Raw genomic sequence first — 26,212 nt, 5'->3', positions numbered from 1 at the left:
TATCCAAGTTATCATGAAATAGAATATAGAAATGCTTGCTCTTGTACTGATTTGGAAGAGTATCGATGCAATAACATGGAGAAGTGTACAAATTACCAGAGAGGAAACTATAAGAATACTTACATCCATCTCTAGTGTTTCGAGGAAAGGAGCGGATGTCAGAAAGGAGGCCAAATGCGGAGTGTCAACATCGTTTTCAAATAGCAGCATCAGTTTTAAATGCCTCAGCTGGGAAAACTTGCATGGGTTATGCATCAGGCAGGGCATCTGGAAGACAGACAATCAAAGGTCAGTATGACTAACTAAATGGTTTAGAAGATACAATAATGAATCATAAGTTATTAGGGATGGTCAACTGATTAACAAACCTGTGGTGGTTCGCAGCAAGTATCAAAAAACAGATTTTGAGCATGTGTAAACACATTAGCAAGTTGGGTGGTAGCGTCCTCAAGAGTCACTCCATAAAAACTAACATCTGCACTTTCGAGCCTTGAAGATTTGCCGAGGTCAATACATACTGACTTCCCCTTGTATACAAAATTTATGAGTTTCACGGCATGCAATGCAATCTTCGTTATCTCGCAGAATGAAAAATGCAAGTGTAGCAGGTGAGGCAGTGGACCATTAACCTTTAGTTCATCGTAGAGATGACATCTAACAATACTTAACCACTCTAGGTTAGAGCAATTTGACAACATGTCTTGAAGATCTTTTCCACTGACATTCACTAAGTTCAGATCAAGCTTCCGTAGGTTAGGGAAACCACTGAACCCGGTTGGTGGCCGGAGATATCCAAAGCTAAGATGGATTTTCTGTAGACGGGATATACTTCCACTGTCCAAAAGTTGGAACGGAAACAAGTACCGATCATAACGACCTCCAAAACGTTCTGGTGCCAAATCAAAAGTTAAGAACTCTATCTGTGATGAGGATAGCACAAAGCGAACCCAGTTATTGAGATGGTCAACCAGCATGGTGTCAAAATCAAATTTGATGGCTGTTAGAGTTATAATATAAGTCATGTACCCCTTTATATCTATCCCGTTGTATAAGGGGTTTCCTGCATGTGTTCCACACCTGTACATGTATATATATCGGCCTATGGCCTCATGGGAATACAAATTGCATATTTCCTAACATGGTATTAGAGCTAGGTCAATTTTTTGCACGCTGCAACTCGTGTTGTTGATCCACCTCGCTGTGGCCGCCGCGACTACCCTATCTGTGGCCGCCGCTCCTTTTTCTCTATCACCGCTGCCTCTCTGCGCCCGCTGATCCCCCCGCAGGTCAATCCCAGCCGGCGCGTGTCCCCTCGTCCAGCCCGCTCGTGATCCATCCCAGCCAACGCGCAGGTCAATCCCACGCGTTCCTCTGGCCCGATCGAGCCGACCGACTACTGCTGATCTCCGCCGCCAGGAGTGCCGCCCGTCGCCGATCTTCGCTGTCCTCGCGCCCTCGTCAGATTCTGCCGCCAGCCGCCGTTCCGTTTCATCCGCTCCTGTGATACAGATCGAAGTTGCCACCTTCCGTTAGTCCAGATCAAGCAGCCGCCGCTCCAGTCTTCCTGTCGCACGCAAGCTGCTGCAGATCGAGACTCCTATAGTCTGCCTCAAAAAAAAAACAGGCACGATGTCTTAGTCCTCGGGTTATGTTGCTGTCCCTCGCTGTCCGGTGATCTTCGATGGTACTAACTACACTGAGTTCACTGGCTTCATGCGCATTCACATGCGTGGCATCCGTCTTTGGGGTGTTCTTTCTGGCGAGGTCTGCTGTCCGCCACGTCCGGTTCCTCAGGTGGCTCCTATTCCGCCGACTCCACCGGTTCTTCCTCCGGATGCTAATCAGGCCGCCAAGGATGCGGCTAAGCTTGCTGATGAGGCTGCTGATCGTGCTTATGATGAGAGGGTTTTGGCTTATGAGGAGGCTCTTCAGACGTATCATGGTGCTTTGTCTGTTTACACCCAGTGGCTTGATGATGATGCTCGTGCTGCAGCTGTTCTCACTGCTAGTGTTCTGCCTCAGTTTGCTTCTGAGTTTCTGGGTCTTCCTACTGTCTTTGAGATGTGGACCCGTCTTCGTCAGCGCTATCAGCCCTCTGGTGATGCCTTATACCTTTCTGTGGTTCGTCAGGAGCATGCTCTTCAGCAGGGTGACTCTACTGTTGATGACTTCTATGCACAGAGTTCTGCTATCTGGCGCCAGCTTGATTCTCTCCGCAGTGCTGGTTGTCGTACCTGCCCCTGTTGCCAGGCTGTCCAGGCCAATTTGGAGTTTCATTGCGTCTATGAGTTCCTGTCTCGGCTCCGTAAGGAGTTTGAGCCCCAGCGTGCTCAGTTGTTTGCTCGTGGCCGTATTTCTCTCATGGAGGCGCTTTCTGAGATTCGTGCTGAGGAGACTCGCTTACGTTGTGCTGGTTTGCTGGAGGTTCCCTCTGTGCTCGCTACTCGTGCTCCTACGCCACCTGCTGCACCGACCCCTTCTCGCTCGAGTGCTCCACCGCTCTTGCCCACTCCTTCTGGAGGCTCAGGTCGCCCCCGTCCACATTGCGACTATTGCAACAATGATGGTCATCTTGAGTCTCAGTCCTACACGAAGAAGAAACACCTGCGCAAGGCGCGATCATCATCTTCAGGGACTTCGTCATCTACCTCGACAGCTTCAGCCATTGCTTTGACTGACCAGGATATTCTGAGACTTAAGCGTCTGCTCGCGGCTTCAGGTTCTTCCTCGACGGGTACTGCTGGTTCTGTGACTGATGCTTCCCGCACTGAGCAATCACCCTCTACACAGTCAGGTACATCCCCATGGGTTCTGGACTCTGGAGCTTCTTTTCATATGTCTTCTCATTCTTCCACTTTGTCCTCTCTTCGATCACTGGATTCTCCTGTTCATGTCTTCACTGCTGATGGTACTCCACTTTCTGTTGCTAGTAGAGGCAATCTTACCACTCCTTCTTATTCTGTTCCTGATGTTGCTCATGTTCCTCGACTTACCATGAATCTGTTTTCCGCTGGTCAACTTACTGATTCTGGTTGTCGCGTCATCCTTGACGTTGACTCTTGGTCTGTCCAGGACCGTCGCACACACACTCTGGTTGGGGCTGGCCCTCGCCGCCGTGATTCTCAGGGTCTTTGGGAGTTGGACTGGCTTCATGTTCCTTCCGCTGCCACCACCATCGCCAGTTCTTCCGCTTCTGTCGCCTCCGTTACTGGTTCCTTCCAGCAGTGGCATCATCGACTTGGTCATCTGTGTGGTTCTCGGTTGTCTTCTTTAGTTCGTTGAGGTCTTCTGGGGTCTGTCTCAGGAGATGTCTCTTTAGAGTGTCAGGGTTGTTGTCTTGGCAAGCAGATTCAGTTACCATATTCACATAGTGAGTCAGTGTCCAAGCGTCCTTTCGATTTAGTCCATTCTGATGTATGGGGTCCGGCCCCTTTCACTTCGAAAGGTGGTCATAAATACTATATTATTTTCATAGATGATTTCTCTCGTTACACATGGCTTTATTTCATGACTTCTCGTTCTGAGGTGTTGTCTATTTATAAGCATTTTGCTGCCATGGTTCATACTCAGTTCTCTTCACCCATTCGTGTTTTTCGTGCTGACTCCGCTGGCGAGTATATCCCTAAGATGTTGCGTGGTGTTCTTGCTGAGCAAGGGACTCTCTCTCAATTCTCTTGTCCTGGTGCTCATACTCAGAATGGTGTGGCTGAGCGAAAGCATCGACATCTTCTTGAGACGGCTCGTGCATTGATGATTGCTGCCTCTCTCCCGCCTCATTTTTGGGCTGAGGCGTCTCCACATCCACCTATCTTATCAATATACAGCCTCCCGCTGCTCTACAGGGTGGTGTTCCTTTCGAGCGACTTTTTGATCGTTCTCCCGATTATTCGATGCTTCGCTCGTTTGGTTGTGTTTGCTATGTTCTTCTTGCCCCTCGCGAACGCACCAAACTGACCGCTCAGTCTGTTGAGTGTGTCTTCTTAGGCTACAGTGATGAGCATAAGGGCTATCGTTGTTGGGATCCTATCGGTCGTCGGATGTGTATCTCTCGAGACGTGACTTTTGATGAGTCTCGTCCCTTCTACCCACGCCATCTTCCTCGACTTTTTCAGTGCATGATATCTCTTTCCTCACTTTTCCTGACTCACCTATCACCCCCGTCGAGCCTGTACCTCTCCGTTCCACTTCCTCTCCTTCTCCACCTCTAGTTGATTTGTAGCCACCATCCTCCCCGGTCTCCTCGCCTAGCATGTCACCGGGTTCTCCACCTTCATCTCCGGTGACTTCCTCCACGGTCTCCTCTCCCAGCATGTCACCGGATTCTACACCTTCATCTCCGGTGACTTCTTCGTCGCCACCCCCCGATTCTACCTTGACTATTCCTCCTTCTATTATTCCATCTTTTCCTCAGCATTACACTCGTCGTCCACAACCAGTCGATGCCTCTGTGGATGAGTCGCCATCTTCCTCTCAGCCTACTTATGGCTTGCGTTCTCGTCCTCGTCCGCCTGTTGATCGCTTTGGATTTCCCACCGCTGGTGCTGCTGTTCTTGAGCCGACTTCTTACCGTCAGGCTGTTGTTCATCCTGAATGGCAGTTTGCGATGGCAGAGGAGATTGCTGCTCTTGAACGCACTGGTACCTGGGATCTTATTTCTCTTCCTCCCGGAGTCCGTCCGATCACTTGTAAGTGGGTCTACAAGGTTAAGACTCGCTCCGATGGTTCTCTTGAGCGTCACAAAGCTCGTCTTGTGGCTCGTGGTTTTCAGCAGGAGCACGGTCGTGATTATGACGAGACTTTTGCTCCTGTGGCCCATATGACCACTGTTCGTACACTTCTTGCCGTTGCCTCTGCACGCCACTGGTCTATATCTCAGCTTGATGTTAAGAATGTCTTTCTTAATGGTGAGCTACGTGAGGAGGTGTACATGCAGCCACCACCTGGGTATTCTGTTCCTGATGGCATGGTATGTCGTCTTCGTCGCTCTCTCTATGGCCTTAAGCAAGCCCCCCGCGCCTGGTTTGAGCGCTTTGCCTCTGTGATCACTGGTGCTGGTTTTTCAGCAAGTGCTCATGATCCAGCATTGTTTATTCATCTTTCTCCTCGTGGTCGGACTCTTCTTCTTCTCTATGTTGACGACATGATCATCACGGGGGATGACCCCGAGTATATTGCCTTTGTAAAGGCCCGTCTTAGTGCGCAGTTTCTTATGTCCGATCTTGGACCTCTTCGCTACTTTCTTGGGATTGAAGTCTCTTCTACCTCTGATGGCTTTTTTATATCTCAGGAAAAGTATATCCAGGATCTTCTTGCTCATGCTGCTCTTACTGACGAGCGCGTTGTTGAGACTCCTATGGAGCTCAATGTTCACCTCCGTGCTATTGATGGTGCTCCTCTCCCTGACCCGACGCGTTATCGTCATCTTGTTGGCAGTTTTGTCTATCTAGCTGTCACTCGTTCGGACATCTCTTATCCGGTTCATATTCTGAGTCAGTTTGTCTCTGCTCCCACCTCGGTTCACTATAGTCATCTCCTTCGTGTTCTCCGATATCTTCGAGGCATGATCTCTCACCGTCTATTCTTTCCTCGCTCCAGTTCTTTACAGCTTCAGGCCTATTCGGATGCTACGTGGGCTAGTGATCCTTCAGATCGCCGTTCACTTTCTGCTTATTGTGTTTTTCTTGGTGGTTCTCTCATTGCCTGGAAGACAAAGAAACAGCTTGCAGTTTCCCGTTCGAGTGCCGAGGCTGAGTTGCAAGCAATGGCTCTTTTGACGGCAGAGGTGACTTGGTTACGGTGGTTACTTCAGGATTTTGGTGTTTCTGTCACTACACCGACTCTGCTCTTATCTGACAGTACAGGTGCTATCAGCATTGCGCGCGATCCTGTGAAGCATGAGCTCACCAAGCATATTGGTGTTGATGCTTTCTATGTGCGCGCTGGTGTGCAGGATCAGGTTATTGCTCTTCAGTATGTGCCTTCCGAGTTACAGTTGGCGGATTTCCTGACGAAGGCCCAGACTAGAGCACAACATGGCTTTTATTATCTCTCCAAACTCAGTGTTGTTCATCCACCATGAGTTTGAGGGGGGTGTTAGAGTTGTAATATAAGTCATGTACCCCTTTGTATCTATCCCGTTGTATAAGGGGTTTCCTGCATATGTTCCACACCTGTACATATATATATATCGGCCTATGGCCTCATGGGAATACAAGTTGCATATTTCCTAACAATGGCAAGCTCGTCAACAACCCGGCCATGGCACTGTGCCAAGACTGCATTAACATTATCGATGAACTTCTGAACATCTTGTTCTTTCCCACAAGTACTCTTGCCACACATTGTAATTCCTTCAAAACTCAGGTTTGGACAAACTGTCCACAAGAATCTCCACTTCCTTGACACGGCACTGGTCCTTACAGCATCATTCAGAGGCAACTTGGATAAAATTGTGCATAGCACGTCCTGCAGCAAAGATACATCATAGTAGCACACCCGTTCAATGAGTAATTTGCAATCATGAGAAGGCTGGATAGAAAATTTCAAGTTTGCAACATACCTCTGGAAGGCTCTCAAACGGATCACTTGATATCCCCTTTTCAGAGTTTAATAACTCGTGACAGATGATGTAGTCAGATATAACTCCACAAGCCAGAACGCTGCGCAGTCTATGTTGATCATTTTGCGCCCCCTTGTCACAGACCGGTCTGGGACGAGTGTGCAGTGACATTGCTCTGCAAATCAGAATGCTCAATAGTTCGAATCGGCCGTCTGCAATCCTCTTTTGATGGACTGCCTTACATCCAGCCTGGTATGATATAGCCCTGAGAACCATAATGCAGCACGGTTCGAATGCTTCATCTGCTATTCTACCTTGGCGGCATCGCTTCCGATCGTGGTGTTCCAGTGTAGTTATTCCATTTCCAGGCATGAGATTCAGAATGTTCCCCATTCTGACGCTACAAGGAACAAGGAGAAAGCTATTCATGTTCAGTCCAACATTATTATGGTACTCCATCCATTCCACAATGTAGTGTGTCCGCGCTTTCCGAGATTCAATGGTATAATTTTTGCTCCCGCCGCAATCGGTCTCTTTGGTTAAATTTACGGTCAAACTTGAATCTCAGGAAGCGCGGGCACACTACATTGTGGAATGGAGGGAGTAGTATGAAACAAGTGGGCAGTCAGGAGAGAAGTGATGGGGGCAGGCCCGTTTGGAGAATGTTCTGGAAAATCCAAGTTCCACAAAAAGTGAAGATATGTGCGTGGAAGATGCTAAAGGAAGGGCTTCCCACACGCCAGGTTAAGAAATCTAAACACTTGGATGTGGTTGATGAGTGTCCGAGATGTGGCCGGGGGACGGAGGATAGCTTTCATGCTGTCGTTGCGTGCCCTACCTCCAGTGCTGTATGGGATGCTATGGGTGAAGTGTGGACTGTTCCAGCGAAGGAGACGATTGGGAACACTGGTGATGAGTGGTTGTTCGATCTGTTGGTAACCCTCCGGGAAGAGGAACGTGCTAAATCACACACGACGGGAGCGGCTATGGTGGTGAGAAACAGTAGAGAAGAATACATCATGTCGGCGTGTTGGTTTATACCACGCTGCTCGAGTGCCTACGAAGCGGAGTGTGTGTCCGCTCGGGAAGGCGTTACTACGGCGCTCCTGCAGTCAACACTGCCTCTGGTTAATCAGACGGATTGTGTACCCCTGGTAAAGGCTTTAGACAGTCCGAAGACGGGAGACATATAGGTCGAGTGTAGGTCATCTGGTAAATGAGACTAAGGAGCTGTTGAGAGAAAGGGAGTTTGTGTGTAGGCGCATTGATCGTTTGCAAAATAGAACTGCAGATCGCCTTGCTTATCTGTCAAGAGTGGAGCAACGCACCGACTTGTGGTTGCGGGGGCCTCCTGATGCTCTTATGTGCTATCTAGCATGTGATTATACAGCTATTCCTTAATTAATAAATCTCTCTTTCCAGTCGCAAAAAGAAAAGGAGAGAAGTGAAAGTATGAGGCGCCGACAACCGGGGTTGTCAAGATGAATGTCGACGGCGCAGTCGACACGGCTAGTGCAAAAGGTGGCACCGGCGTAGTCGCCCGTAACAGCGAAGGCAGACTACTAGTGTCGCGGTGCACTGGCTACCAAGGGGTGTTGATCCCCTGACAGTGGAGATTTTGGCTTGCAGAGATGCTACCTTGCTTGCGAGGGAGAAGAACTATCAGAATGTGATAGTCGAGACAGATTGCCTCAACGTTGTTCAGCTATGGGAAGGTAGGCTGAGAGGCAAATCGAAGGGGTTCCATATCTTCCGAGAGATGCAGGAGGAGTTGCCGTTTTTTCAGGGATTTCAGCTTCGTTATGCTAGCCGTCTAGTGAACTCTGTTGCTCATATTTGTGCTAAGGAAGCTTTAGTTGTAGAGAATGTTGCTACATACTCTAATGTAATCCCTGGCTTTCTGAGATGCGTTGTGCACTCGGATTTGCTACCGCTGAATGAATAAAATCCGGAGAGCGGAGGTTTCAAAAGAAAAGTGAAAGTATGAGAAGTAGGTGTGTAACCAGGCAGTGCATATTGCAGTAAAAAAAAAGGGTGTATCCATTTATTTCCATTTTCTTTGCATTCCAACAAATACTCTGTTTCGTATCTAGACTCATTTTAGTGCTAGATACCTCCGTATCTAGACAAATTCAAGACAAGTAATTCGAAACGGAGGGAGTACTAACAAAGGGTGAACAAATTTCAGTTTCGGACCCTCCTCTGTCCCTGCTGTCTCACGGGGTGTGTGTGTCACAGTATGGAAGAACTAGCCCTAGCTTATGCAATTTACTCCTAGTAGCTTATACTACAAGCTGCATAAAGAGATTTGAAGGAGAGATTGCCATGCTTACTCACCCCTACCCAGTCGAGCGCGAATCTAGGGTTCCTCACGAACAATCGGGAGCAGAAACCGATCCGCGACGGTCACAACGAGTCCGTCCGTCGGAATCGAGCCTGGGGAGGGGACAGCGTCATCGGATCGGAAGTTTGGGAAATTTTCAGCGCGCTCCAGAGTCCAGAACAACAGCGCGGCACTGGGTTTACGTTTGCTCTGGGCGTTTACGTATTTCCCTCGGCCCGGATCACGATCCGTTCCGGTCCGACCTCCGACGCCTCGCCAGGCCCGGCCCGGCCCAGCCTGACCGCCACGCCGGGACCGGCCTACTTAACCCGACAGCTTTGCTGGGCCGCTCCGTCTCCGAAGCCGCGGCTCCCGTCCGTGCCGGCGGCGGGCGGGGCGGGGCGGCGACACGGCGCGACGGCGACGCGCAGGGCCGCCCCCCCGGCCGGGTGGCAGAACCTCTACGCCCCGAATGGTACCGCACCTTCCCTCCCGCTTCACTCGCATAAGCTCTAAGTAACCCTCGTCTAGGATCTAGACTAGATGCGTCGCTTCTTCTCACTGTCCATGTTGCGCTCCGAGGCTCCTAGAGATCCCCGTGCTACTAGCTGCTGCTAGTTCAACCTCTGAGATTCGCGCGTATAGGATTCAGCAGGTCAGGGAGCCTCCGAGGTTCAGGTTGTTTCCCCAATGTTGGTTGGTAGATGCATAGCGCGCTGCACCGAATCTGCTTCCTAATTAAGCTAAGCTGATATATACTCCAGTGATGACCGATTTTGTACTATGTCGTTCCAATTCCTGAAAGCGTGCCGCGTCCCATCCAATGGGAACGGGATGCTGCACGCTGTGTGGAGCTCAAGAGACATCTGAGGAGTCCACTTCCTTTGTTAATGCTTGGTGCACTTCTTACTTCAGTGGCGTTCCTTGAGATCTTCGTTTCATTCTCAAAACTGTTAATTGCTGTTGACACCTGGTTCAATTCGATAACTTCAAATATGACCTATTTCTTCTACTGAATCGCGCTGAATTGCTTCCTTGTTGTGTGAGATGCTCCAGTGATGACTTATTTCGCCTCCTATATCGTTCCAATTCCTGGAAGCGCATCCAATACATGGGGTGCTGCACACTTTTTGGAGCAGAAGGGACATTTGACGAGTTTAATGTGTTTTATTTCAGTGTTCTATGTTGAGACCTTTTTTTTAATTGATTCTTGAACTTTTGTCAATGTTTCTAGTTAGAGTCGAAAACAGTGCAGTGTCCTAAATTTGCTTCCTTGTTGTGTGGGATATACCAGTGATGACTTGTTTCACCTGGCATATCGTTCCAATCCCTGAAAGCACATCCATGGGATGCTGCACATTATGTGGAGCAGAAGGGACGTCTGAGCAGTTTAATTCATTTTTATTCGGCTCAATGTGTCAACAACTCTTTTTATTTCAGTGTTCTTTGTTGAGTTGTCCGGTTGTCATACTATTTTCATGCTGCCGACGGTTGGTCTTATATGATACTCCTATACCATAAGTGAAGATGTCTACAACTTGAAATGATTCTTTTTCTTGATTTCTGGTTTCAAATGTTGCAATGTATTCCCTCCGTCCAGAATTAACTGTCGCTGAAATGAGTGTATCCACGGATGGAGGTTGTAACAAATTTGCTTCCTTAAGGCGTAGGATGCTCCTGTGATGACTTGTTTTGCCTCATATATCGTTCCAATTCCTGAAAGCGCATCTAAGAGATGTTGCGCATTATGTGGAGCAGAAGGGACATCTGAGGAGTTAAATGCTGGAAGAACTTTTTTTATTTCAGTTTTCTTCATTGAGTTGTTGGATTGCCAAACTATTTTCATGCTGCTGAACGTTGCTTGAATTTGATCCATACGTGACCATGTGTATAACATCAAATGATTCCTTTTAAGTTTCTGGTATAAAATGGTGCAATGTATCAAATCTGCTTCCTTTATGTGTGGGGTTACTCCAGTGATGACTTACTTCACCTCATATATCGTTCTAATTCCTGAAAGCACATCCACCGGATGCTGCACATTATGTGGAGCAGAAGGGACACCTGAGGAGTTCAATTTGCTTCTTCTATTGCTTAATGGACAAATCTTTCTATTTTTAGTGTTGTTGGATAATTTGTTTTCATTAATCTTTTCATGCTGTTTGACACTTGGTTGAAACTGGCAGCACGTGCAAACATGTGGAGCATCACATATGAGTATTTTTTGTCGAGCTTTCTGGTTTGGCCTTCCGTTTCCTTTTGGGTGTTGTTGCAACTTTGTGTGGAACATCAAAACATTCACGAGCAATACGACTCGGCAAACCAAATTTGGAGTTACAGAAACAATAGATATTTTGAGATTGTTAGTCTGACTGGTTTATAAACTCTAGGCGTTGAATCACAGAACTGACATTGTATCTGCGAATGTGATGCTATTTATTTATTTGTTTTTGTTCAGTGAAGTAGAACGGGCATCTGAGGAGTTTAATCCGTTTTATTCTTGCACAATTTGTGGAGAACCATTTTTATTTCACTGTTCTTCACTGAGCCTTGTTTGATTCAGGAACTATTTTCATTTTCACTTTGCCCACAGCTGGTTGGCTTTCATACCGTAAGTGAACATGTATAACTTCAAACGGTTCCTTTTTTCAAGATTTCTGCTTTCGAATGATGCAATATATCGACTCTGCTCAGTTAAGGTGTCAAACACTCCAATGATGACTTGTTTCGCCTTGTATATCGTTCCAATTTCTGAAAGCACATCCACGGGATGCTGCACATTTTGTGGAGCAGAAGGGACATCTGAGGAGTTTAATTTTTTTTTTCTTGCTAAATGTTTGAACAACTCTTTTTATTTCCGTGTTCTTCATTGAGTTTGTTCGGTTTCCGTACTATTTTCATGTTCTCATAAGTCGGTTGAATTTGATGCTATAAGTTAACATGTATATAACTTCAAATGGTTCCTTGATTTATGGTTTGAAATGGTGCAATGTACCAAATCTGCTTCCTTAGGTGTGCACGTGGGATACTCCAGTGATGACTTATCTCGCGTTGTATATCGTTCCAATTCCTGAAAGCACATCCATGGGATGCTGCACATTTTGTGGAGCAGAAGGGACATCTGAGGAGTTCAATTTGTTTCTTTTCTCTCTTAATGTTTGGCCAACTCTTTTTGTTTCACTGTTCTTCATTGAGTTGTTCGATTTCCAAACTATCACACTGCCGATGGTTGGTTGAATTTGATATCGTAGGAGAACATGTGTATAACTTCAAATGGTTCCTTTTAAGATTTCTGGTTTGACATGGTGCAATGTGTCAAGTCTGCTTCCTTCAGCTGTGGGATACTCCAGTGATGACTTATTTCGCCTTGTATATCGTTCCAATTCCTGAAAGCACGTCCATGGATGCTGCACATTTTGTGGAACAGAAGGGACATCTGAGGAGTTCAATTCGTTTATTTTCTTGCTTATTGTTTGGAGAACTCTTTTTATTTTACATGTTCTGGAGAATTTGTTTCATTTTGATATTTCTCATGCTGTTCGACACTTGGTGAATTTGATACCACATGCAAACCTGTGCGGATCTTCAAATGTGAGTATTTTTTTGCAAGATTTCTGGTTTGGTCTTTGGTTTATTTTTGTAGCCTTTCAAGTGATACGACTTGGCGAGCCAAATCATTAGTTAAAGAAACAATAGATATTTTCATATTGTTAGTCTAACTGGTTTACAAACTCTAGGCGTTGAATCACTTAATTGGCATTGTATCTGCTAATCTGATGATATTTATTTGTGTGTTTTGTTCGATTAAGTTTTAGCAAGCTTTTGTTTTTCCAATGGAGAAACCAACACTAGATGCAACTATTTCTGGTCCATTTGGTGGTCTTCATCTGCTCTGCACTTGACTATAATCTCACAAGAAGCATTTTTTTTGTCTGCAGAGTTAATCACCCAGTTCTCTTAAGCTCCTGAGCAAGGCAGGTGACTGATTGGTTGCCTTGATGCTTGAATAACTGAGCAGTATTCGAGGGATCGGGCCTCCATTGCTTTTTGACCTACACTACAAGAGAATGTGCTGAGAAAGCCAGGGAGGAGCTTGCTGACAGTGTTAGTCATCAAATGTTTGGTTGCAACCATAGGGTGATGTGGGGTTGACGTCCAGGGTCTCGACCACAATACAGCAGGGCTGTGAGCAGAGTGAATAGTGAAGGATCCTGCTCACACATTTGCTGTATTCATCCCCACCTCGTGTGCCCCTGTTTTCTGGGTTAACCACCCCCTTTTCTTGTAACACTGTCAATCCTGTATAGATACACTCCTTTACCTTCTGGTCTACGTGTAGATTTGTTGTCTCACTAGAGGTTCATAATCCAAAGAATTTTTGTTCTTTCTGCTGTGATAGTATATTGTTGTGTTTCTTTAATGGTTATAGCATATTATTACTTCCTGCAAAAAATAGGTGTTACTCTGTAGACCAGAGGTACTTCTTTATTGATATTGTGAGTCATTGATTTTACTCTGTAGGGGCAGTGAAAGAAAAGGTTTAGAATATCCGTGCTCTTCCTGATTAAGGTTGAATAATGTTATATCTAGTATATGGGAGCCTTCCCATATTGATTCTTGTGTGTTTCCTATTCCACTAACAGAAATCAAAGTAGAAACCTGTCATGGCTCAGTCTGAGGCCAAAGATATTTGAGCAATAGTTCTCAAGTATATGTCCCATGTACCTAAATTAAATCCGCAGTATGTGTGAACTCTCATCATAATTATACATTTGATTAGTTTAGATGATTCTTCACTTGAGCGGTTGAGCCATAACAATTTCAGGTTAGCTATACTGCTATTCTTTCAAAAACTTCAGTAGCATACCAGCTTTGCTGGATGAAGAGAACCAATGGCAGTAAGGACTTCTTTTTTTGTAATCAAGACTCGCTAATAATTTTAGGAGTAAGATCCATGTTTCTGGTACACAAATCTTAAGCAGTGCAGTTGAAATTCTCTTTCAGCATAAAATTTATTTGTATCCAACCAGATCACTTTGTTGACCTTTCGTCTTGCGTGTGCATCTGAAAATAGACGACGTTCGTTTTTTCAGGTGCTATCTGCATGTTCAGCTGCAAGCTCATCATCTCTAGAGAAAAATGCTGGTTGTGCAAACTAGTGTTCTAGTTGCATCCAATTTGTCTGTCAGCAAGCCAAGATGTCTCGTTCATTTGATTGAGTGCATGGAGTGATCTGGAGCTATGGACACCTTCTCCCCTGAAGCTTAAAACCTGTAGTTTCTGTTTAGATTTTGTAGGGTGCTGGAATGTTTGGAACTTCAGTTTTGTTCTCCTTTATTGCTTGCTCTCTGCACTGCGATAGGCAGAGGCCGGTGAACAGATTTGGAAGTGGCTGTGATGCGGTCTCCTTTTAATGAACTGTTTTACAAACTCTAGGCGTTGAATCGCAGAACTGACACTGTATCTGCTAATGTGATGCTATTTATTTACTTGCTTAGTTCATGGAAGTTTTATCCAGCTCTTGTTCACCGTTGGAGAAACCAACACTGGTTGTAACTATTTATGGTCCATTGTAGTCTTCAGCTGCTCTGCGCCTCATTATAATCTCACAAAAAGTCTTTTCTTCTCTGCAGAGTTAATGACCCAGTTTCTCTCAAGCTCCTGGGGGGTTCGCTTGTAGGGTCTCGGCCGTAGCAGCAGGGCAGTGAGAAAGACAAACAGAGATCATTCCAGTTGTCCACCTTGCGCACATTTCACTGCATGATTATGCAGTCACAAGCAGCAGCTCAGCAGAGTGAATAGTGAAGGATCCTGCTGGGAAACACCATCTCAATCGTGAGCTCAGACCTTGCTGTATTCATCCCCACCGCCTGTACTACTTGTAACACTGTCACTCTCTATAGATACACTCCCTTTCCTTCTGGTATGCCAAAGGATTTTTCTTCTTCTCTGATACGGAGCACTGGTATATTATTGTGTTTCTTTAATGGTTATTGGACCATTTGGAATGAACGCGCCCATGTCTTCCGTCACAAGAGTGCTCCTTCAAGGAAAATTTTATGCCTCGGTTTTGAAAGGAAAAAAATAGTACTCCCTCTGTTTATTCAGTCTACAAAAACGTCTTATATTATTATTAATGAACAAAGGTAGTAGTATATTATTACTTCCCACAAAACATAGTATTATTACTACTTTTTTTCAGTGATATTCTTTTGTAGAGGTTTTTCTGGTGATATTCTGATCTCCTCGTTTGTAGAAAAATAGTTCAAGGGAATAGCACACAAGAACCCCACGAGGAATCAGGCCCCAAACATAATTAGGCCTCCCGAACACAAGTGCCCCACACATGGAATCAGGCCCCAAGCAGAATCACGGGCCTGTCCAACACAAGTAATCAGGCCTGCGAGCTTGCACCCAACAACCGGCTAATAAAGCACAGCGCTATGGTTTGGTTTAGTACCACCTCGCCAGCCGAACAAGGGAGGTTGGGAGAGCAGGAGTATATAATTAGCACCAGGGCAACGTTACAACATACTTACCTGGACGGCGTCGACGGCCGATCAAGAAGGGTCGTGGCCTAGATCAATGGCTCACATTGCACCTGGTGAGTGCGTTGGCCTACCATCTCCTCAAGTGGGAGAGTGGACGTCGTAATTTGTGATAGAGGGGGTACGCGTTCGCGCGGCCCCTGCCAATCTATAAAAACTAAAAAGTTGCATCTACATCTCGTGTTACATGTAACAATAATTTTTCAAAGTGCTTTGAATCGTGATCACATCTTCAAAACAATCCTATGAGCTATGGTGATGGCATCTTCAAAATAATGCTAACTTGTTTCTCTCAAGCCCTGTGTACAGTTTTATGCTTGTATTTATTGGGTTTGAAGGGAATTGGGATTAATTAAATCCCCAGCAAGTCAAAATCCACCTCCAATCCTCTTCAATCCCCTTGTGGTGGGGATTAACCGAACAAGCCCTAAAGAAATATTAATCACATAGTTCAACCTTATCACAGTAAGAGATACGTCGTGGGAAATTTCATATACTCTGTCGTATGTGCACTGTGCTTGGTAGTCAGAGTGAGTGTTTACCTGCAAGTACATGTCATTAGAATTTTCAACTCTAATGCAGTTATAGCTTGAATAGTTCAGAGGCTGAAAGGGGCCGCCGCCTCTGTTCCGGGAGAGACATGATGTTTATTTGCAGCAAGTATTTCTGCAGCAAGATAACACCAATGAGCTGGAAGTGTGTCCTGGGTACTTGCATGGTTGAGGAAGAGACTGGTTGTTCCTAAATGTGCTATTGCAGACCCATACTATTGATTCACATATACTGAAGCTTGAGGCTGAAATTCAACGCTTGACAACAAGTTTGCATCTGCATCCAAACTGAACTGTTGTGTAACCATTCAGTCTATCAGACTGTCATGGAGACATAACTTTGGGTTAGTACACCATTTTCTTTACACCAATGAGTTCCCTGCATATATATGAGAAGTGGCTAATACTTCCTCGGTCCCAAAATAAGTGCCTGGACTTTGTACAAACTTTAGTACAAAGTTATACTAAAGATTGAGACACTTATTTTTGGACGGAGGGAGTATGAGGCATGGTCATCTCTGTTTCACAGGCTAAACTAAATCCAGACCAGGGGGATACTAGCACCTGTTTCTAGGAAGAGAATACTATAACAAATACGAGTAAGTTCTGACCACGTTGTAATTAATTCCACTTATTTGGATGAACCATATCAGTTGAGACCCAATAAAGAAATGCCTAATAGGTGTATATTTATGTGTTTACATTATTTTCATTCTAAAATGTGGATCAGAGTGTTTAAACAAGATACGTCACCTTACATTTCTGTCCTGGTGGATCCTGTGTTTTCTTGCAATTAGCAAGATCTTCTGTGATTTGGATGAACCATATCAGTTGGAACATGTGCTTTGTTGCAATTAGCAAGATCTTCAGTCTTGAGGCCACCTAATTAGTAACCACGGAGGATCGCCGCCTGCTGCGATGGAGGATGAGCCGACCAACAAGCGGGGTCGGGTCAAGCCAGAAACGCAAGAGCCTCCGGCGATCCTGGACTTCATCAGCAGCCTCCCCGACGAGATGTTGGTAACCATCTTATCCCTTCTCCCCATCAAATCCGGCGTGCGGACCACCATCCACTCCCAGCGGTGGTGCACCCTCTGGCACTCCACCCCCTGGACCTCATCGACGACGATGAGCTCTGCCGCGGGGATCACAAATGCTTGGAAGTGTTGTCTCACATCCTCGCACACACCCCGGGCCAGTCAGACACCTTGCCATCGGCAAGTTATGTTCCAACTGCAAGGTCAAACCCAAGTTTCACGAGTGGTTCCAATCCCCGGCCCTAGGTCATCTGGAGGAGTTGAGCTTTCAAGCTGGCCATCTGCGCTCGCTGCCGCATCGGCCCTCCGCCTCGCGCCCACTCTGCACTGCGCTAGGTTCATGTAGTGCGTTTTCCCCCAGATTAATGTTGAGCCCGCTCTTCATCTCCCTAAACTGGAGCACCTCAAGCTCCAGGGCATCAGCATCTCGAAGGAGGATATGGAGCACCCACTCCTCAGTTGTACAGTGCTCGAGTTCCTTTGTCTTCAGGTGATGGATGAGTTCAGTAGCCTCCACATCGCCTCAACGAATATCTGTGTGATTTATTTTTATTGCTAGTGCCGCAACAGGTGGTCAGTTGCGGTGTTTCACGATATGGTCATTGAGAATGTGCCTTTCCTTGAGAGATTATTTGTGGTTGATAAAGAAGGTCCAACAAGACTCATGGTCATTGACGCACCAAAATTGACAGTATCGGGCTATTCATGTGCTGAATTCTCCGAACTTGTAACTGGATCAACTGTCTTATTCTTCTCCCTCTTATCATACACCCCATTGTCTAATATTGTTTATCTATGTTCGGTTGCCATCCAGACAATGATTCCCACAAGCATGATCCCGTCTCTGCCCACAGTGAAGATCTTGGCACTACAATCTGTCGGTCCGATATGGATCAAATTGTTAGATTACTCAGATGCTTTCCGTGCATGGAGAAGCTATACATCGAGGTGATGCTCCTCTCCTGTTAATTGATAACCACAGCGGAGTTCAAATTTTGGTACTTTTACGCATGATTACAATGACAAATGTACTATGATTTCTAAAGGAATTTTGGAGCATTTTAATGCATATTTTTTTGAGATGTTAATCATGAACAACTGAAGATGGCATGTCATTCTTTGTGTGTTCTATAAATCCAGCAAATCAAAGAGGCCCGTAGTGTTGAACACTGCATCTAGGTACTAACGTGTTGTGTTCGTTTGCAGATACAAGCAAGCTCGAAAGTGGAAAATGTAGCGTAATATAACAATCCCATCGAATGCCTTGATCCCCATCTAACAGAAATTACTTTGAACAAGTACCGAGGCACCACACAAGAGATGGAATTTGCTAGGTTCTTTGTTCAGAAAGCAAGTTTGCTGAAGGTAATGAGGTTTGCCCTATATTTAGTGCGCAGAGATGAATGATTTGTTGATCAGCACGGGCATCTTCAGCTAAATGGAAAAAGCTCGGCACAAGCTAAATTTCATTTTGAAAATTCAAATGACAAATTATTTGGAAGTCATTCTATCAAGTCGATATATAACTTCTCGGTGGCTGATCCCTTCGCAGAAATAGTGCATGACAAAGATTCTGAAGATGATGAATTTGATCTGTAATATCAGTTTGAACCTTGTAATCTCCGAGTTTGGGCCTTCTCATACTAGAATTTGAACCTTGTAATATTTCTAGTATTTGTGATACAATGTTTGAAATGGCATTGTCTTCTTTTTTTTCTTTGAAATTTCTGGCTACAATTTATACAGAGTACTGCCCGAGTATGGATGCAAGCGGACTGCGTCCAAATGACATGGGATTGAGATGATCGAAAAGGCAAAGTTGTTCATTTGTACAAAACGAACTTTCTTGTTGACCACCTTTCGGCTTGATGAAATTTTAGATTAACTTGTACATAATGAAATATATTTCTATGTGATCTATTTTCCTGTTCATGCTCTCATAGTTCACTACAATGAGAGCACGCACGGAGAAATAATGAATGGATTTCGATAAGAGCATTCGAACCCTAAATCCTGAAAATTAGAATGTATTTGTTATAAACTCTATCATAGCAGAATTTATAAGGTACTACGTTCTAAACACCAACACACCATTTTTTATTTGTTTTTTCTAGCCCGCCTAACATTGTCTGTGACACTACAAATCGTCCAGGAAAATAGACATGGCTAGTGACGCCCAAAAGCGTCGCACAATTACGGGCCAGAAAGTCGTCGAAATTGGTTAGGGTGCTGCCCCGCGAGGAAAACACCTCGTGATGATGCTCTGTCATAGAAAATGATTTCAGGCGACGTTTCCTATTTCGTTGCCAGGGTTTTTGTCACTAAATAAATGAAATTTTGTGGTGCGTTACTCTGTTTGTTATGAACTTAATATTGTAGATGCATGCTGGACAACGGTCGATTGGTGGAATAATAGTAGTAGATGTAGGCATGAGTCGGTCTATTTGTCACGGATGTGATGCCTATATACATGATCATTGCCATGAGTACGTCATAACTATGCGCTTTTCTATCAATAGCCCAACATTAATTTGTTTACCCATCGTATGATATGTGTTCAAGAGAATAGCCTCTAGTTAAAACTATGGTCCCCGGATCTACCTTTATCATATTATAAAAACAAAAAATACCTTACTGCAATTTTATACTTTTTATTTTACTTTTGTTTTTATCTATCTATCACTATTACATTTAATCCTTGCAAGTAACGAGTTCAAGGGGATTGGCAACCCTCTTGTCCGCGTTGGGTGCAAGTATTTGCTCTTTTGTGTGCATGTGCTGAAGACGGGAATTCATGTGATTCTCCTATTGGTTCAATAAACCTTGGTTCTCACCGAGGGAAATACTTATCTCTACTGTATTGCATCTCTCCTCCTCTTTGAGGAAAATCCCAACGCATCTCACAAGTAGCACACAACCTACCGCTAGGGCCTCTGGCAGTAGGACTTACCTACATCGTCACGCCCATTTGGTGCGCAAAAGATTCTAACGCTATGGTCCTTAGCGGTAGGTTGTGTTACCCTGCCTCCATGGTCCTTGGGGTAAGGTCTTCACCTTTGTTTATTGCATGTATGACCCTCTAATAATTGCATGCATGTCGCTACCGCCAAGGACCTTGGCGGTAGGGTCTTTTCCACACCAAACAGGCGTGATGGCGCCGGTAAGTCGCACCGCCAGAGACCCGGGCGGTAGGATGTTCTATCCTACCACTAAGGACAGTGGCGGTAGGAAAAAGGGCCAGATCCCGAATTTTTAAAAAGCGGGGTCAAATCTTGCTAAAGTTTTGCAAAAGTGTCAAAACAATGAATTTTCCCGTCGAGGGGCGGAACAGGAAATCCCCCTACCCCGCCATTAATTCCTGATTCCTCGGAGTAATCCTCATCCTCACAAGTCACCATTAACCTTGCCCCTCTGATGTCTACTACGCAACCTTCTTCTTGTAGACTCATGTTGGGCCTTCAAGTGCAGAGTTTTATAGGACAGTAGCAATTTTCCCTCAAGTGGATGACCTAAGGTTTATCAATCCGTGGGAGGCGTAGGATGAAGATGGTCTCTCTCAAACAACCCTGCAACCGAATAACAAAGAGTCTCTTGTGTCCCCAACACACCCAATACAATGGTAAATTGTATAGGTGCACTAGTACGGCGAAGAGATGATGATACAAGTCTAATATGGATAGTAGATATAGGTTTTTGTAATCTGAAAGTATAGAAACAACAAGGTAGCAAGTAACAAAAGTGAGCAAAAACCGTATTGCAATGCTTGAAAACAAGGCCTAGGGTTCATACTTTCACTAGTGTAATCTCTCAACAATGATAACATAATTAAATCATATGGCAATCCCTCAACGTGCAACAAAAAATCACTCAAAAGTTTCTATCGGAGAACGTAGGACGAAAACGTGCATCAACCCCTATGCATATATTACCCCAATGTCACCTTGGGAATCCGCGAATTGAGTGCCAAAACATACATCAAGTGAATCAACAGAACATCCCATTGTCACCACACATATCCCATCGCAAGACATACATCAAGTGTTCTCAAATCCAATACTCAATCCAACGTAACGAAACCTCAAAGAGCAAGACTCAATTCATCACAACAAGATAAAGAGGGAGAAACACCATATGACCCAACTATAATAACAAAGCTTGCGGTACACCAAGATCGTGCCAAATCGAGAACACGAGAGAGAGAGAGAGAGAGATCAAACACATAGCTACTGGTACATACCCTCGGCCCCGAGGGTGAACTACTCCCTCCTCGTCATGGAGACCACCGGGATGATGAAGAAGGCCCCCGATGATGATTTCCCCCTTCGGCAGGGTGCCGGAACGGGGTCCTGGTTCGTTTTTCGTGGCTACAGAAGCTTGCGGTGGCGGAACTTCTCTTCTAGGGTTCTTTTCGGGGTTTTTGGTATTTATAGGAATTTTTTGTGTAGGTTTCACATCAAAGGGGTGCCCAAGGGGGCCAGAAGCCGTAGGGGCGTGCCCTTGGGGGTGGGCGCGCCCTGGCGGCTTGTGGCCACCTCGTCCACTTCCTGGCCAACTCCGGTCCTTCGGGGGTCCCTTTTGGTCCATAAAAAATCACCGTAAATTTTTTACCCATTCCGAGAACTTTTATTTCTGCACAAAAAGGACACCACGGTAGTTCTGCTGAAAACAACGTCAGTGCGGGTTAGTTCTAATAAAATCATACCAAAACCATATAAAATTGTTGTAAACATGGCATGAATATTTCATAAATTATAGATAGGTTGGAGACGTATCGCCCTCCCCTCTCCACAATCCTCCACCTCATGCATATCTAGGGGTAAGGATGTCGGGGAGCTCTCATCATTGAGTCGTTGCTACCTCTTGAGCACTGTGTTGGATTTCCTTGAAGAGGAAAGGGTGATGCAACAAAGTAGCGTAAGTATTTCCCTCAGTTTTTGAGAACCAAGGTATCAATCCAGTAGGAGGCTACGCGCGAGTCCCTCGTACCTACACAAAACAAATAACTCCTCGCAACCAACGCGATAAGGGGTTGTCAATCCCTTCACGGTCACTTATGAGAGTGAGATCTGATAGATATGATAGGATAATATTTTTGGTATTTTTGTGATAAAGATGCAAAGTAAAATAAAAGCAAAGTAAAAAGCAAAGGAAATAACTAAGTGTTGGAAGATTAATATGATGAAGATAGACCCGGGGGCCATAGGTTTCACTAGTGGCTTCTCTCAAGAGCATAAGCATTTTACGGTGGGTGAACGAATTACTATTCACTAGTAGAAAAAGGGTCAAATGTGAGACACATTAGTCCCGGTTTGTAACAGAACCGACACTAATGTGTCCATTAGTGCCGGTTCCAACGGCTAGGCGGGAGGAGACCTTTAGTACCGGTTCGTGGCGAACCTTTAGCACCGGTTCGTGCCACGAACCGGTACTAATGGGAGTGGTGGCAGGATGTTGTCAGAGTGGGGTCCCTCCAACATCTTTAGTACCGGTTCGTGCCACGAACCGGTACTAAAGGTCGTCCTATATAAACCCTTCATCCACCAGCACTCTGTTCTCCCCCCTTTCCCCTCTCCCTCTTCTCTGTTCTTCCCTTCTTCCTCTCGAGTTCATCATAAAATTTGCCCCAAATTTGTCAAGATTTGCAGGCCCCCATCCATTCAAATGATCACAAAGGTTAGCAACTTTGTCCTTTCATCTCTCATTGCCAGATTAGCTCTTGCATTGGTTTATATAGTGATTAATTGTGGGTTTTAGTAATTTGGGAGGAATTATATGTGGTAGTATTTGATTTATATGCAAATTGAGGTCAAAATAACACTTAGTTTGCATATGTAGGTGTGGTTTACTTAGTGCCTTCTAAATCTCCGTTGTAACCACCGTCGATCGCCCGCACCGTCCCGTCGCCGGCACCACCTTGTGGTGAGCCTCTTGTTCATGAAATTTTATATAAAAAATTGATGTTTGTGCGATTTGGATATATAGTTACTCGTATAATTATCTTACCCATACATTGTTTGTTATACATAGTGCCATGGTTTTGATATCCGTCCCCGTCGGCCCTCGTCCTTGTTATGATTCGGATGTGGTATATTCTCTTTTAAAACTATTTGTTGCATTTCGTGTTTATGACAAATTATGCCCATCAAGTTGACATAGATATTTTTATCTAGGAGGTATGTGAACCGGAAATTCCAACCGACCCTATTGTCGAGAGGTTAAATTTAGTTGAAAGAGAAAACGAGTATTTGAAAGAAAAATTGAAAAGAATTGAGGGGAGAAGATGGAATTGGAGTTGCATGTTGCCGATGTCGTCGATGATGACAAGATCAAGATGGAGAAAATGTGCTTGAAGATTAGAAAGATTAGAAAATATGCCATTGATAGTGAGGTTTGGTATCATTATGCTGTTGGATCAATTGTTACCTTAGTTGCGATCTTGATCGCATTTGTTGTTGCATTTAAATGCTTTAGCTAGAGAGTTATTTGTTTGTTGCATTTAAGTGTTGTATGAACTTTATGTATTGTATTAATTTGGTGTTTTCGGTGCTGTGTATTGAAGATGAGCCGGCAATGGATGTACGATGACCGATGCTCTCCCGAGTTCATTAATGGCGTGCATACTTTTCTGCTTGCGACTGAGGCAAACAAGCGGGTAGATGGTTTTATGCCTTGTCCATGTGCTGGCTGTAAGAATGGTCACAATTACTCTACGTCAAGAACCATTCACGTCCATCTGTTTGAGTCCGGTTTCATGCCCCACTATAATGTTTGGACCAAGCACTGAGAAAGAGGGGTTATGATGGAAGACAATGAAGAAGAAGAGGACGACGGCAGCTATCCTGGCCATGGGTTCCCTGAATACGATGATACAACAATGGGGGAAGAAGCTAAGCCGGTAATGCGGGAAGAAGCTGAGCCGGCAATGCGGGAAGAAGCTGAAGAAGAGGCATCGAATGAGCCCGTTGATGATCTAGGTCAGGCCATTGCCGATGTAAAGAGAAACTGCGCAAGTGATTTGGAGAAGAAGTTGCAGCACATGTTAGAGGATCACAAAAAATTGTTGTACCCAAATTGCGTAGGTGACAAGAAAAAGCTGGGCACCACACTGGAATTGCTGCAATGGAAGGCAGAGAATGGTGTATCTGACAAGGGATTTGGAAAGTTGCTGGTAATGATAAAGAATATGCTTCCAAAGGATAACGAATTTCCCGAGAGTATGTACGAAGCAAAGAAGGTTGTCTGCCCTCTAGGGTTAGAGGTGCAGAAGATACATGCATGCCCTAATGATTGCATCCTCTACCGCGGTGAGTACGAGGATTTGAACGCTTGCCCGGTATGCGGTGCATTACGCTATAAGATCAGCCGCGATGACCCTGGTGATGTCGAGGGCGAGCGCCCCAGGAAGAAGATTCCTGCTAAGGTGATGTGGTATGCTCCTATAATACGACGGTTGAAACGTTGGTTACAAAACAAAGAGCATGCCAAGGCGATACGATGGCACAGAGAAGACCGTAAGAAAGACGGAAAGTTGAGAGTACCCGCTGACGGGTCGCAGTGGAGAAAAATCGAAAGAAAGTACGGGAAGGAGTTTGCAGATGACGCAAGGAACATATGATTTGGTCTAAGCGCAGATGGCATTAATCCTTTTGGGGAGCAGAGCAGCAACCATAGCACTTGGCCCGTGACTCTATGTTTGTATAACCTTCCTCCTTGGTTGTGCATGAAGCGGAAGTTCATTATGATGCCAGTGCTCATCCAAGGCCCTAAGCAACCCAGCAACGACATTGATATGTACCTAAGGCCATTAGTTGAAGAACTCTTACAACTATGGAATGGAACAGGTGTACGTGCGTGGGATGAGCATATGGGGGAAGAATTTGACCTAAAGGCGTTGCTGTTCGTGACCATCAATGATTGTCCTGCTCTCAGTAACCTTTCAGGACAGACAAACAAGGGATACCGCGCATGCACGCACTGTTTGGACGATACCGACAGTATATATTTGGCTAATTGTAAGAAGAATGTGTACCTGGTACATCGTCGATTTCTTCCGAGCAGGCATCCCGTAAGAAAGAAAGGCAAGCATTTCAAAGGTGAGGCGGATCACCGGACGAAGCCTCGCCACCGTACTGGTGCTGATGTACATGATATGGTCAAGGATTTGAAGGTGGTCTTTAGAAAGGGTCCTGGTGGACAACCTGTTCTGAATGACGCTGACGGGCACACACCCATATGGAAGAAGAAATCTATATTTTGGGACCTGCCCTATTGGAAAGACCTAGAGGTCCGCTCCACAATCGACGTGATGCACGTGACGAAGAATCTTTGTGTGACCCTGCTTGGCTTCTTAGGCGTGTATGGGAAGACAAAAGATACACCTGAGGCACGGGAGGACCAACAACGTATGCACGGAAAAGACGGCATACATTAGGGTCATGCAAGCTACACTCTTACCAAAGAAGAGAAGGGAATCTTCTTTGAATGCCTGCTCAGTATTAAGGTACCGTCTGGCTTCTCGTCGAATATAAAGGGAATAATAAACATGGCAGAGAAAAAGTTCCAGAACCTAAAGTCTCATGACTACCACGTGATTATGATGCAACTGCTTCTGGTTGCATTGAGGGGGCTTCTATTGGAAAACGTTCAATTAGGCATTGTGAAGCTATGTGCATTCCTCAATGCAATCTCTCAGAAGGTAATCGATCCAGAAATCATACCAAGGTTAGAGAATGATTTGGTGCAATGTCTTGTCAGTTTCGAGTTGGTGTTCCCACCATCCTTCTTCAACATCATGACGCACGTCCTAATTCACCTATGCGAAGAGATTAACGTTTTGGGTCCTGTATTTCTACACAATATGTTCCCCTTTGAGAGGTTCATGGAAGTCTTAAAGAAATATGTTCATAACCGTGCTAGGCCAGAAGGAAGCATGTCCAAGGGCCATGAAAATGAGGAGGTCATTGAGTTTTGTATTGACTTTATTCCTAACCTTAAGCCGATTGGTGTTTCTGAATCGCGGCATAAGGGTATACTGGATGGAAAAGGCACGCTAGGAGGGGATCAAATAATATATATGGACGGACATTCTCTCACTGAAGCACACTACACAGTTCTACAGAATTCCACCTTAGTGGCTCTGTATATGGAGGAACACAGTTCTACACAGTTATACATTTCTTGAGTGCACATTTCTA

General features: G+C 45.1%; 1 protein-coding gene, 1 long non-coding RNA gene and 1 other non-coding gene across 3 annotated transcripts in view; 2 read left to right on the top strand and 1 right to left on the bottom strand.

Annotated features, from left to right (window-relative positions):
- LOC119316107 (F-box/FBD/LRR-repeat protein At1g13570-like) overlaps positions 1-6,952 on the bottom strand; it is a 7,665-nt gene extending 713 nt beyond the window's left edge. The window contains exons 1-4 of the mRNA XM_037590470.1: positions 6,560-6,952; positions 6,213-6,465; positions 369-997; positions 124-267 (exon numbers count right to left, since the gene is read on the bottom strand). Of these exons, the coding sequence (XP_037446367.1) occupies positions 124-267; positions 369-997; positions 6,213-6,465; positions 6,560-6,952 (1,419 nt within the window). The remainder of the gene's footprint in view (positions 1-123; positions 268-368; positions 998-6,212; positions 6,466-6,559) is intronic.
- Positions 6,953-9,239: 2,287 nt separating this feature from the next.
- Positions 9,240-13,302, top strand: LOC119318409. The gene is made up of 2 exons (XR_005154110.1): positions 9,240-9,357; positions 12,821-13,302. It is a non-coding gene; the product is annotated as an uncharacterized LOC119318409 (long non-coding RNA).
- Positions 13,303-15,413: 2,111 nt separating this feature from the next.
- LOC119319883 lies at positions 15,414-15,574 on the top strand. Its single transcript, XR_005154703.1, has one exon. It is a non-coding gene; the product is annotated as a U1 spliceosomal RNA (small nuclear RNA).
- Positions 15,575-26,212: the final 10,638 nt, after the last annotated feature.

This window comes from Triticum dicoccoides, chromosome 6A (genome assembly GCF_002162155.2).
Source record: "Triticum dicoccoides isolate Atlit2015 ecotype Zavitan chromosome 6A, WEW_v2.0, whole genome shotgun sequence".
NCBI lineage: Eukaryota > Viridiplantae > Streptophyta > Magnoliopsida > Poales > Poaceae > Triticum > Triticum dicoccoides.
The sequence above is the reverse complement of the archived record's forward strand: the minus strand, read 5'-3'. Positions and strand labels throughout refer to the sequence as shown.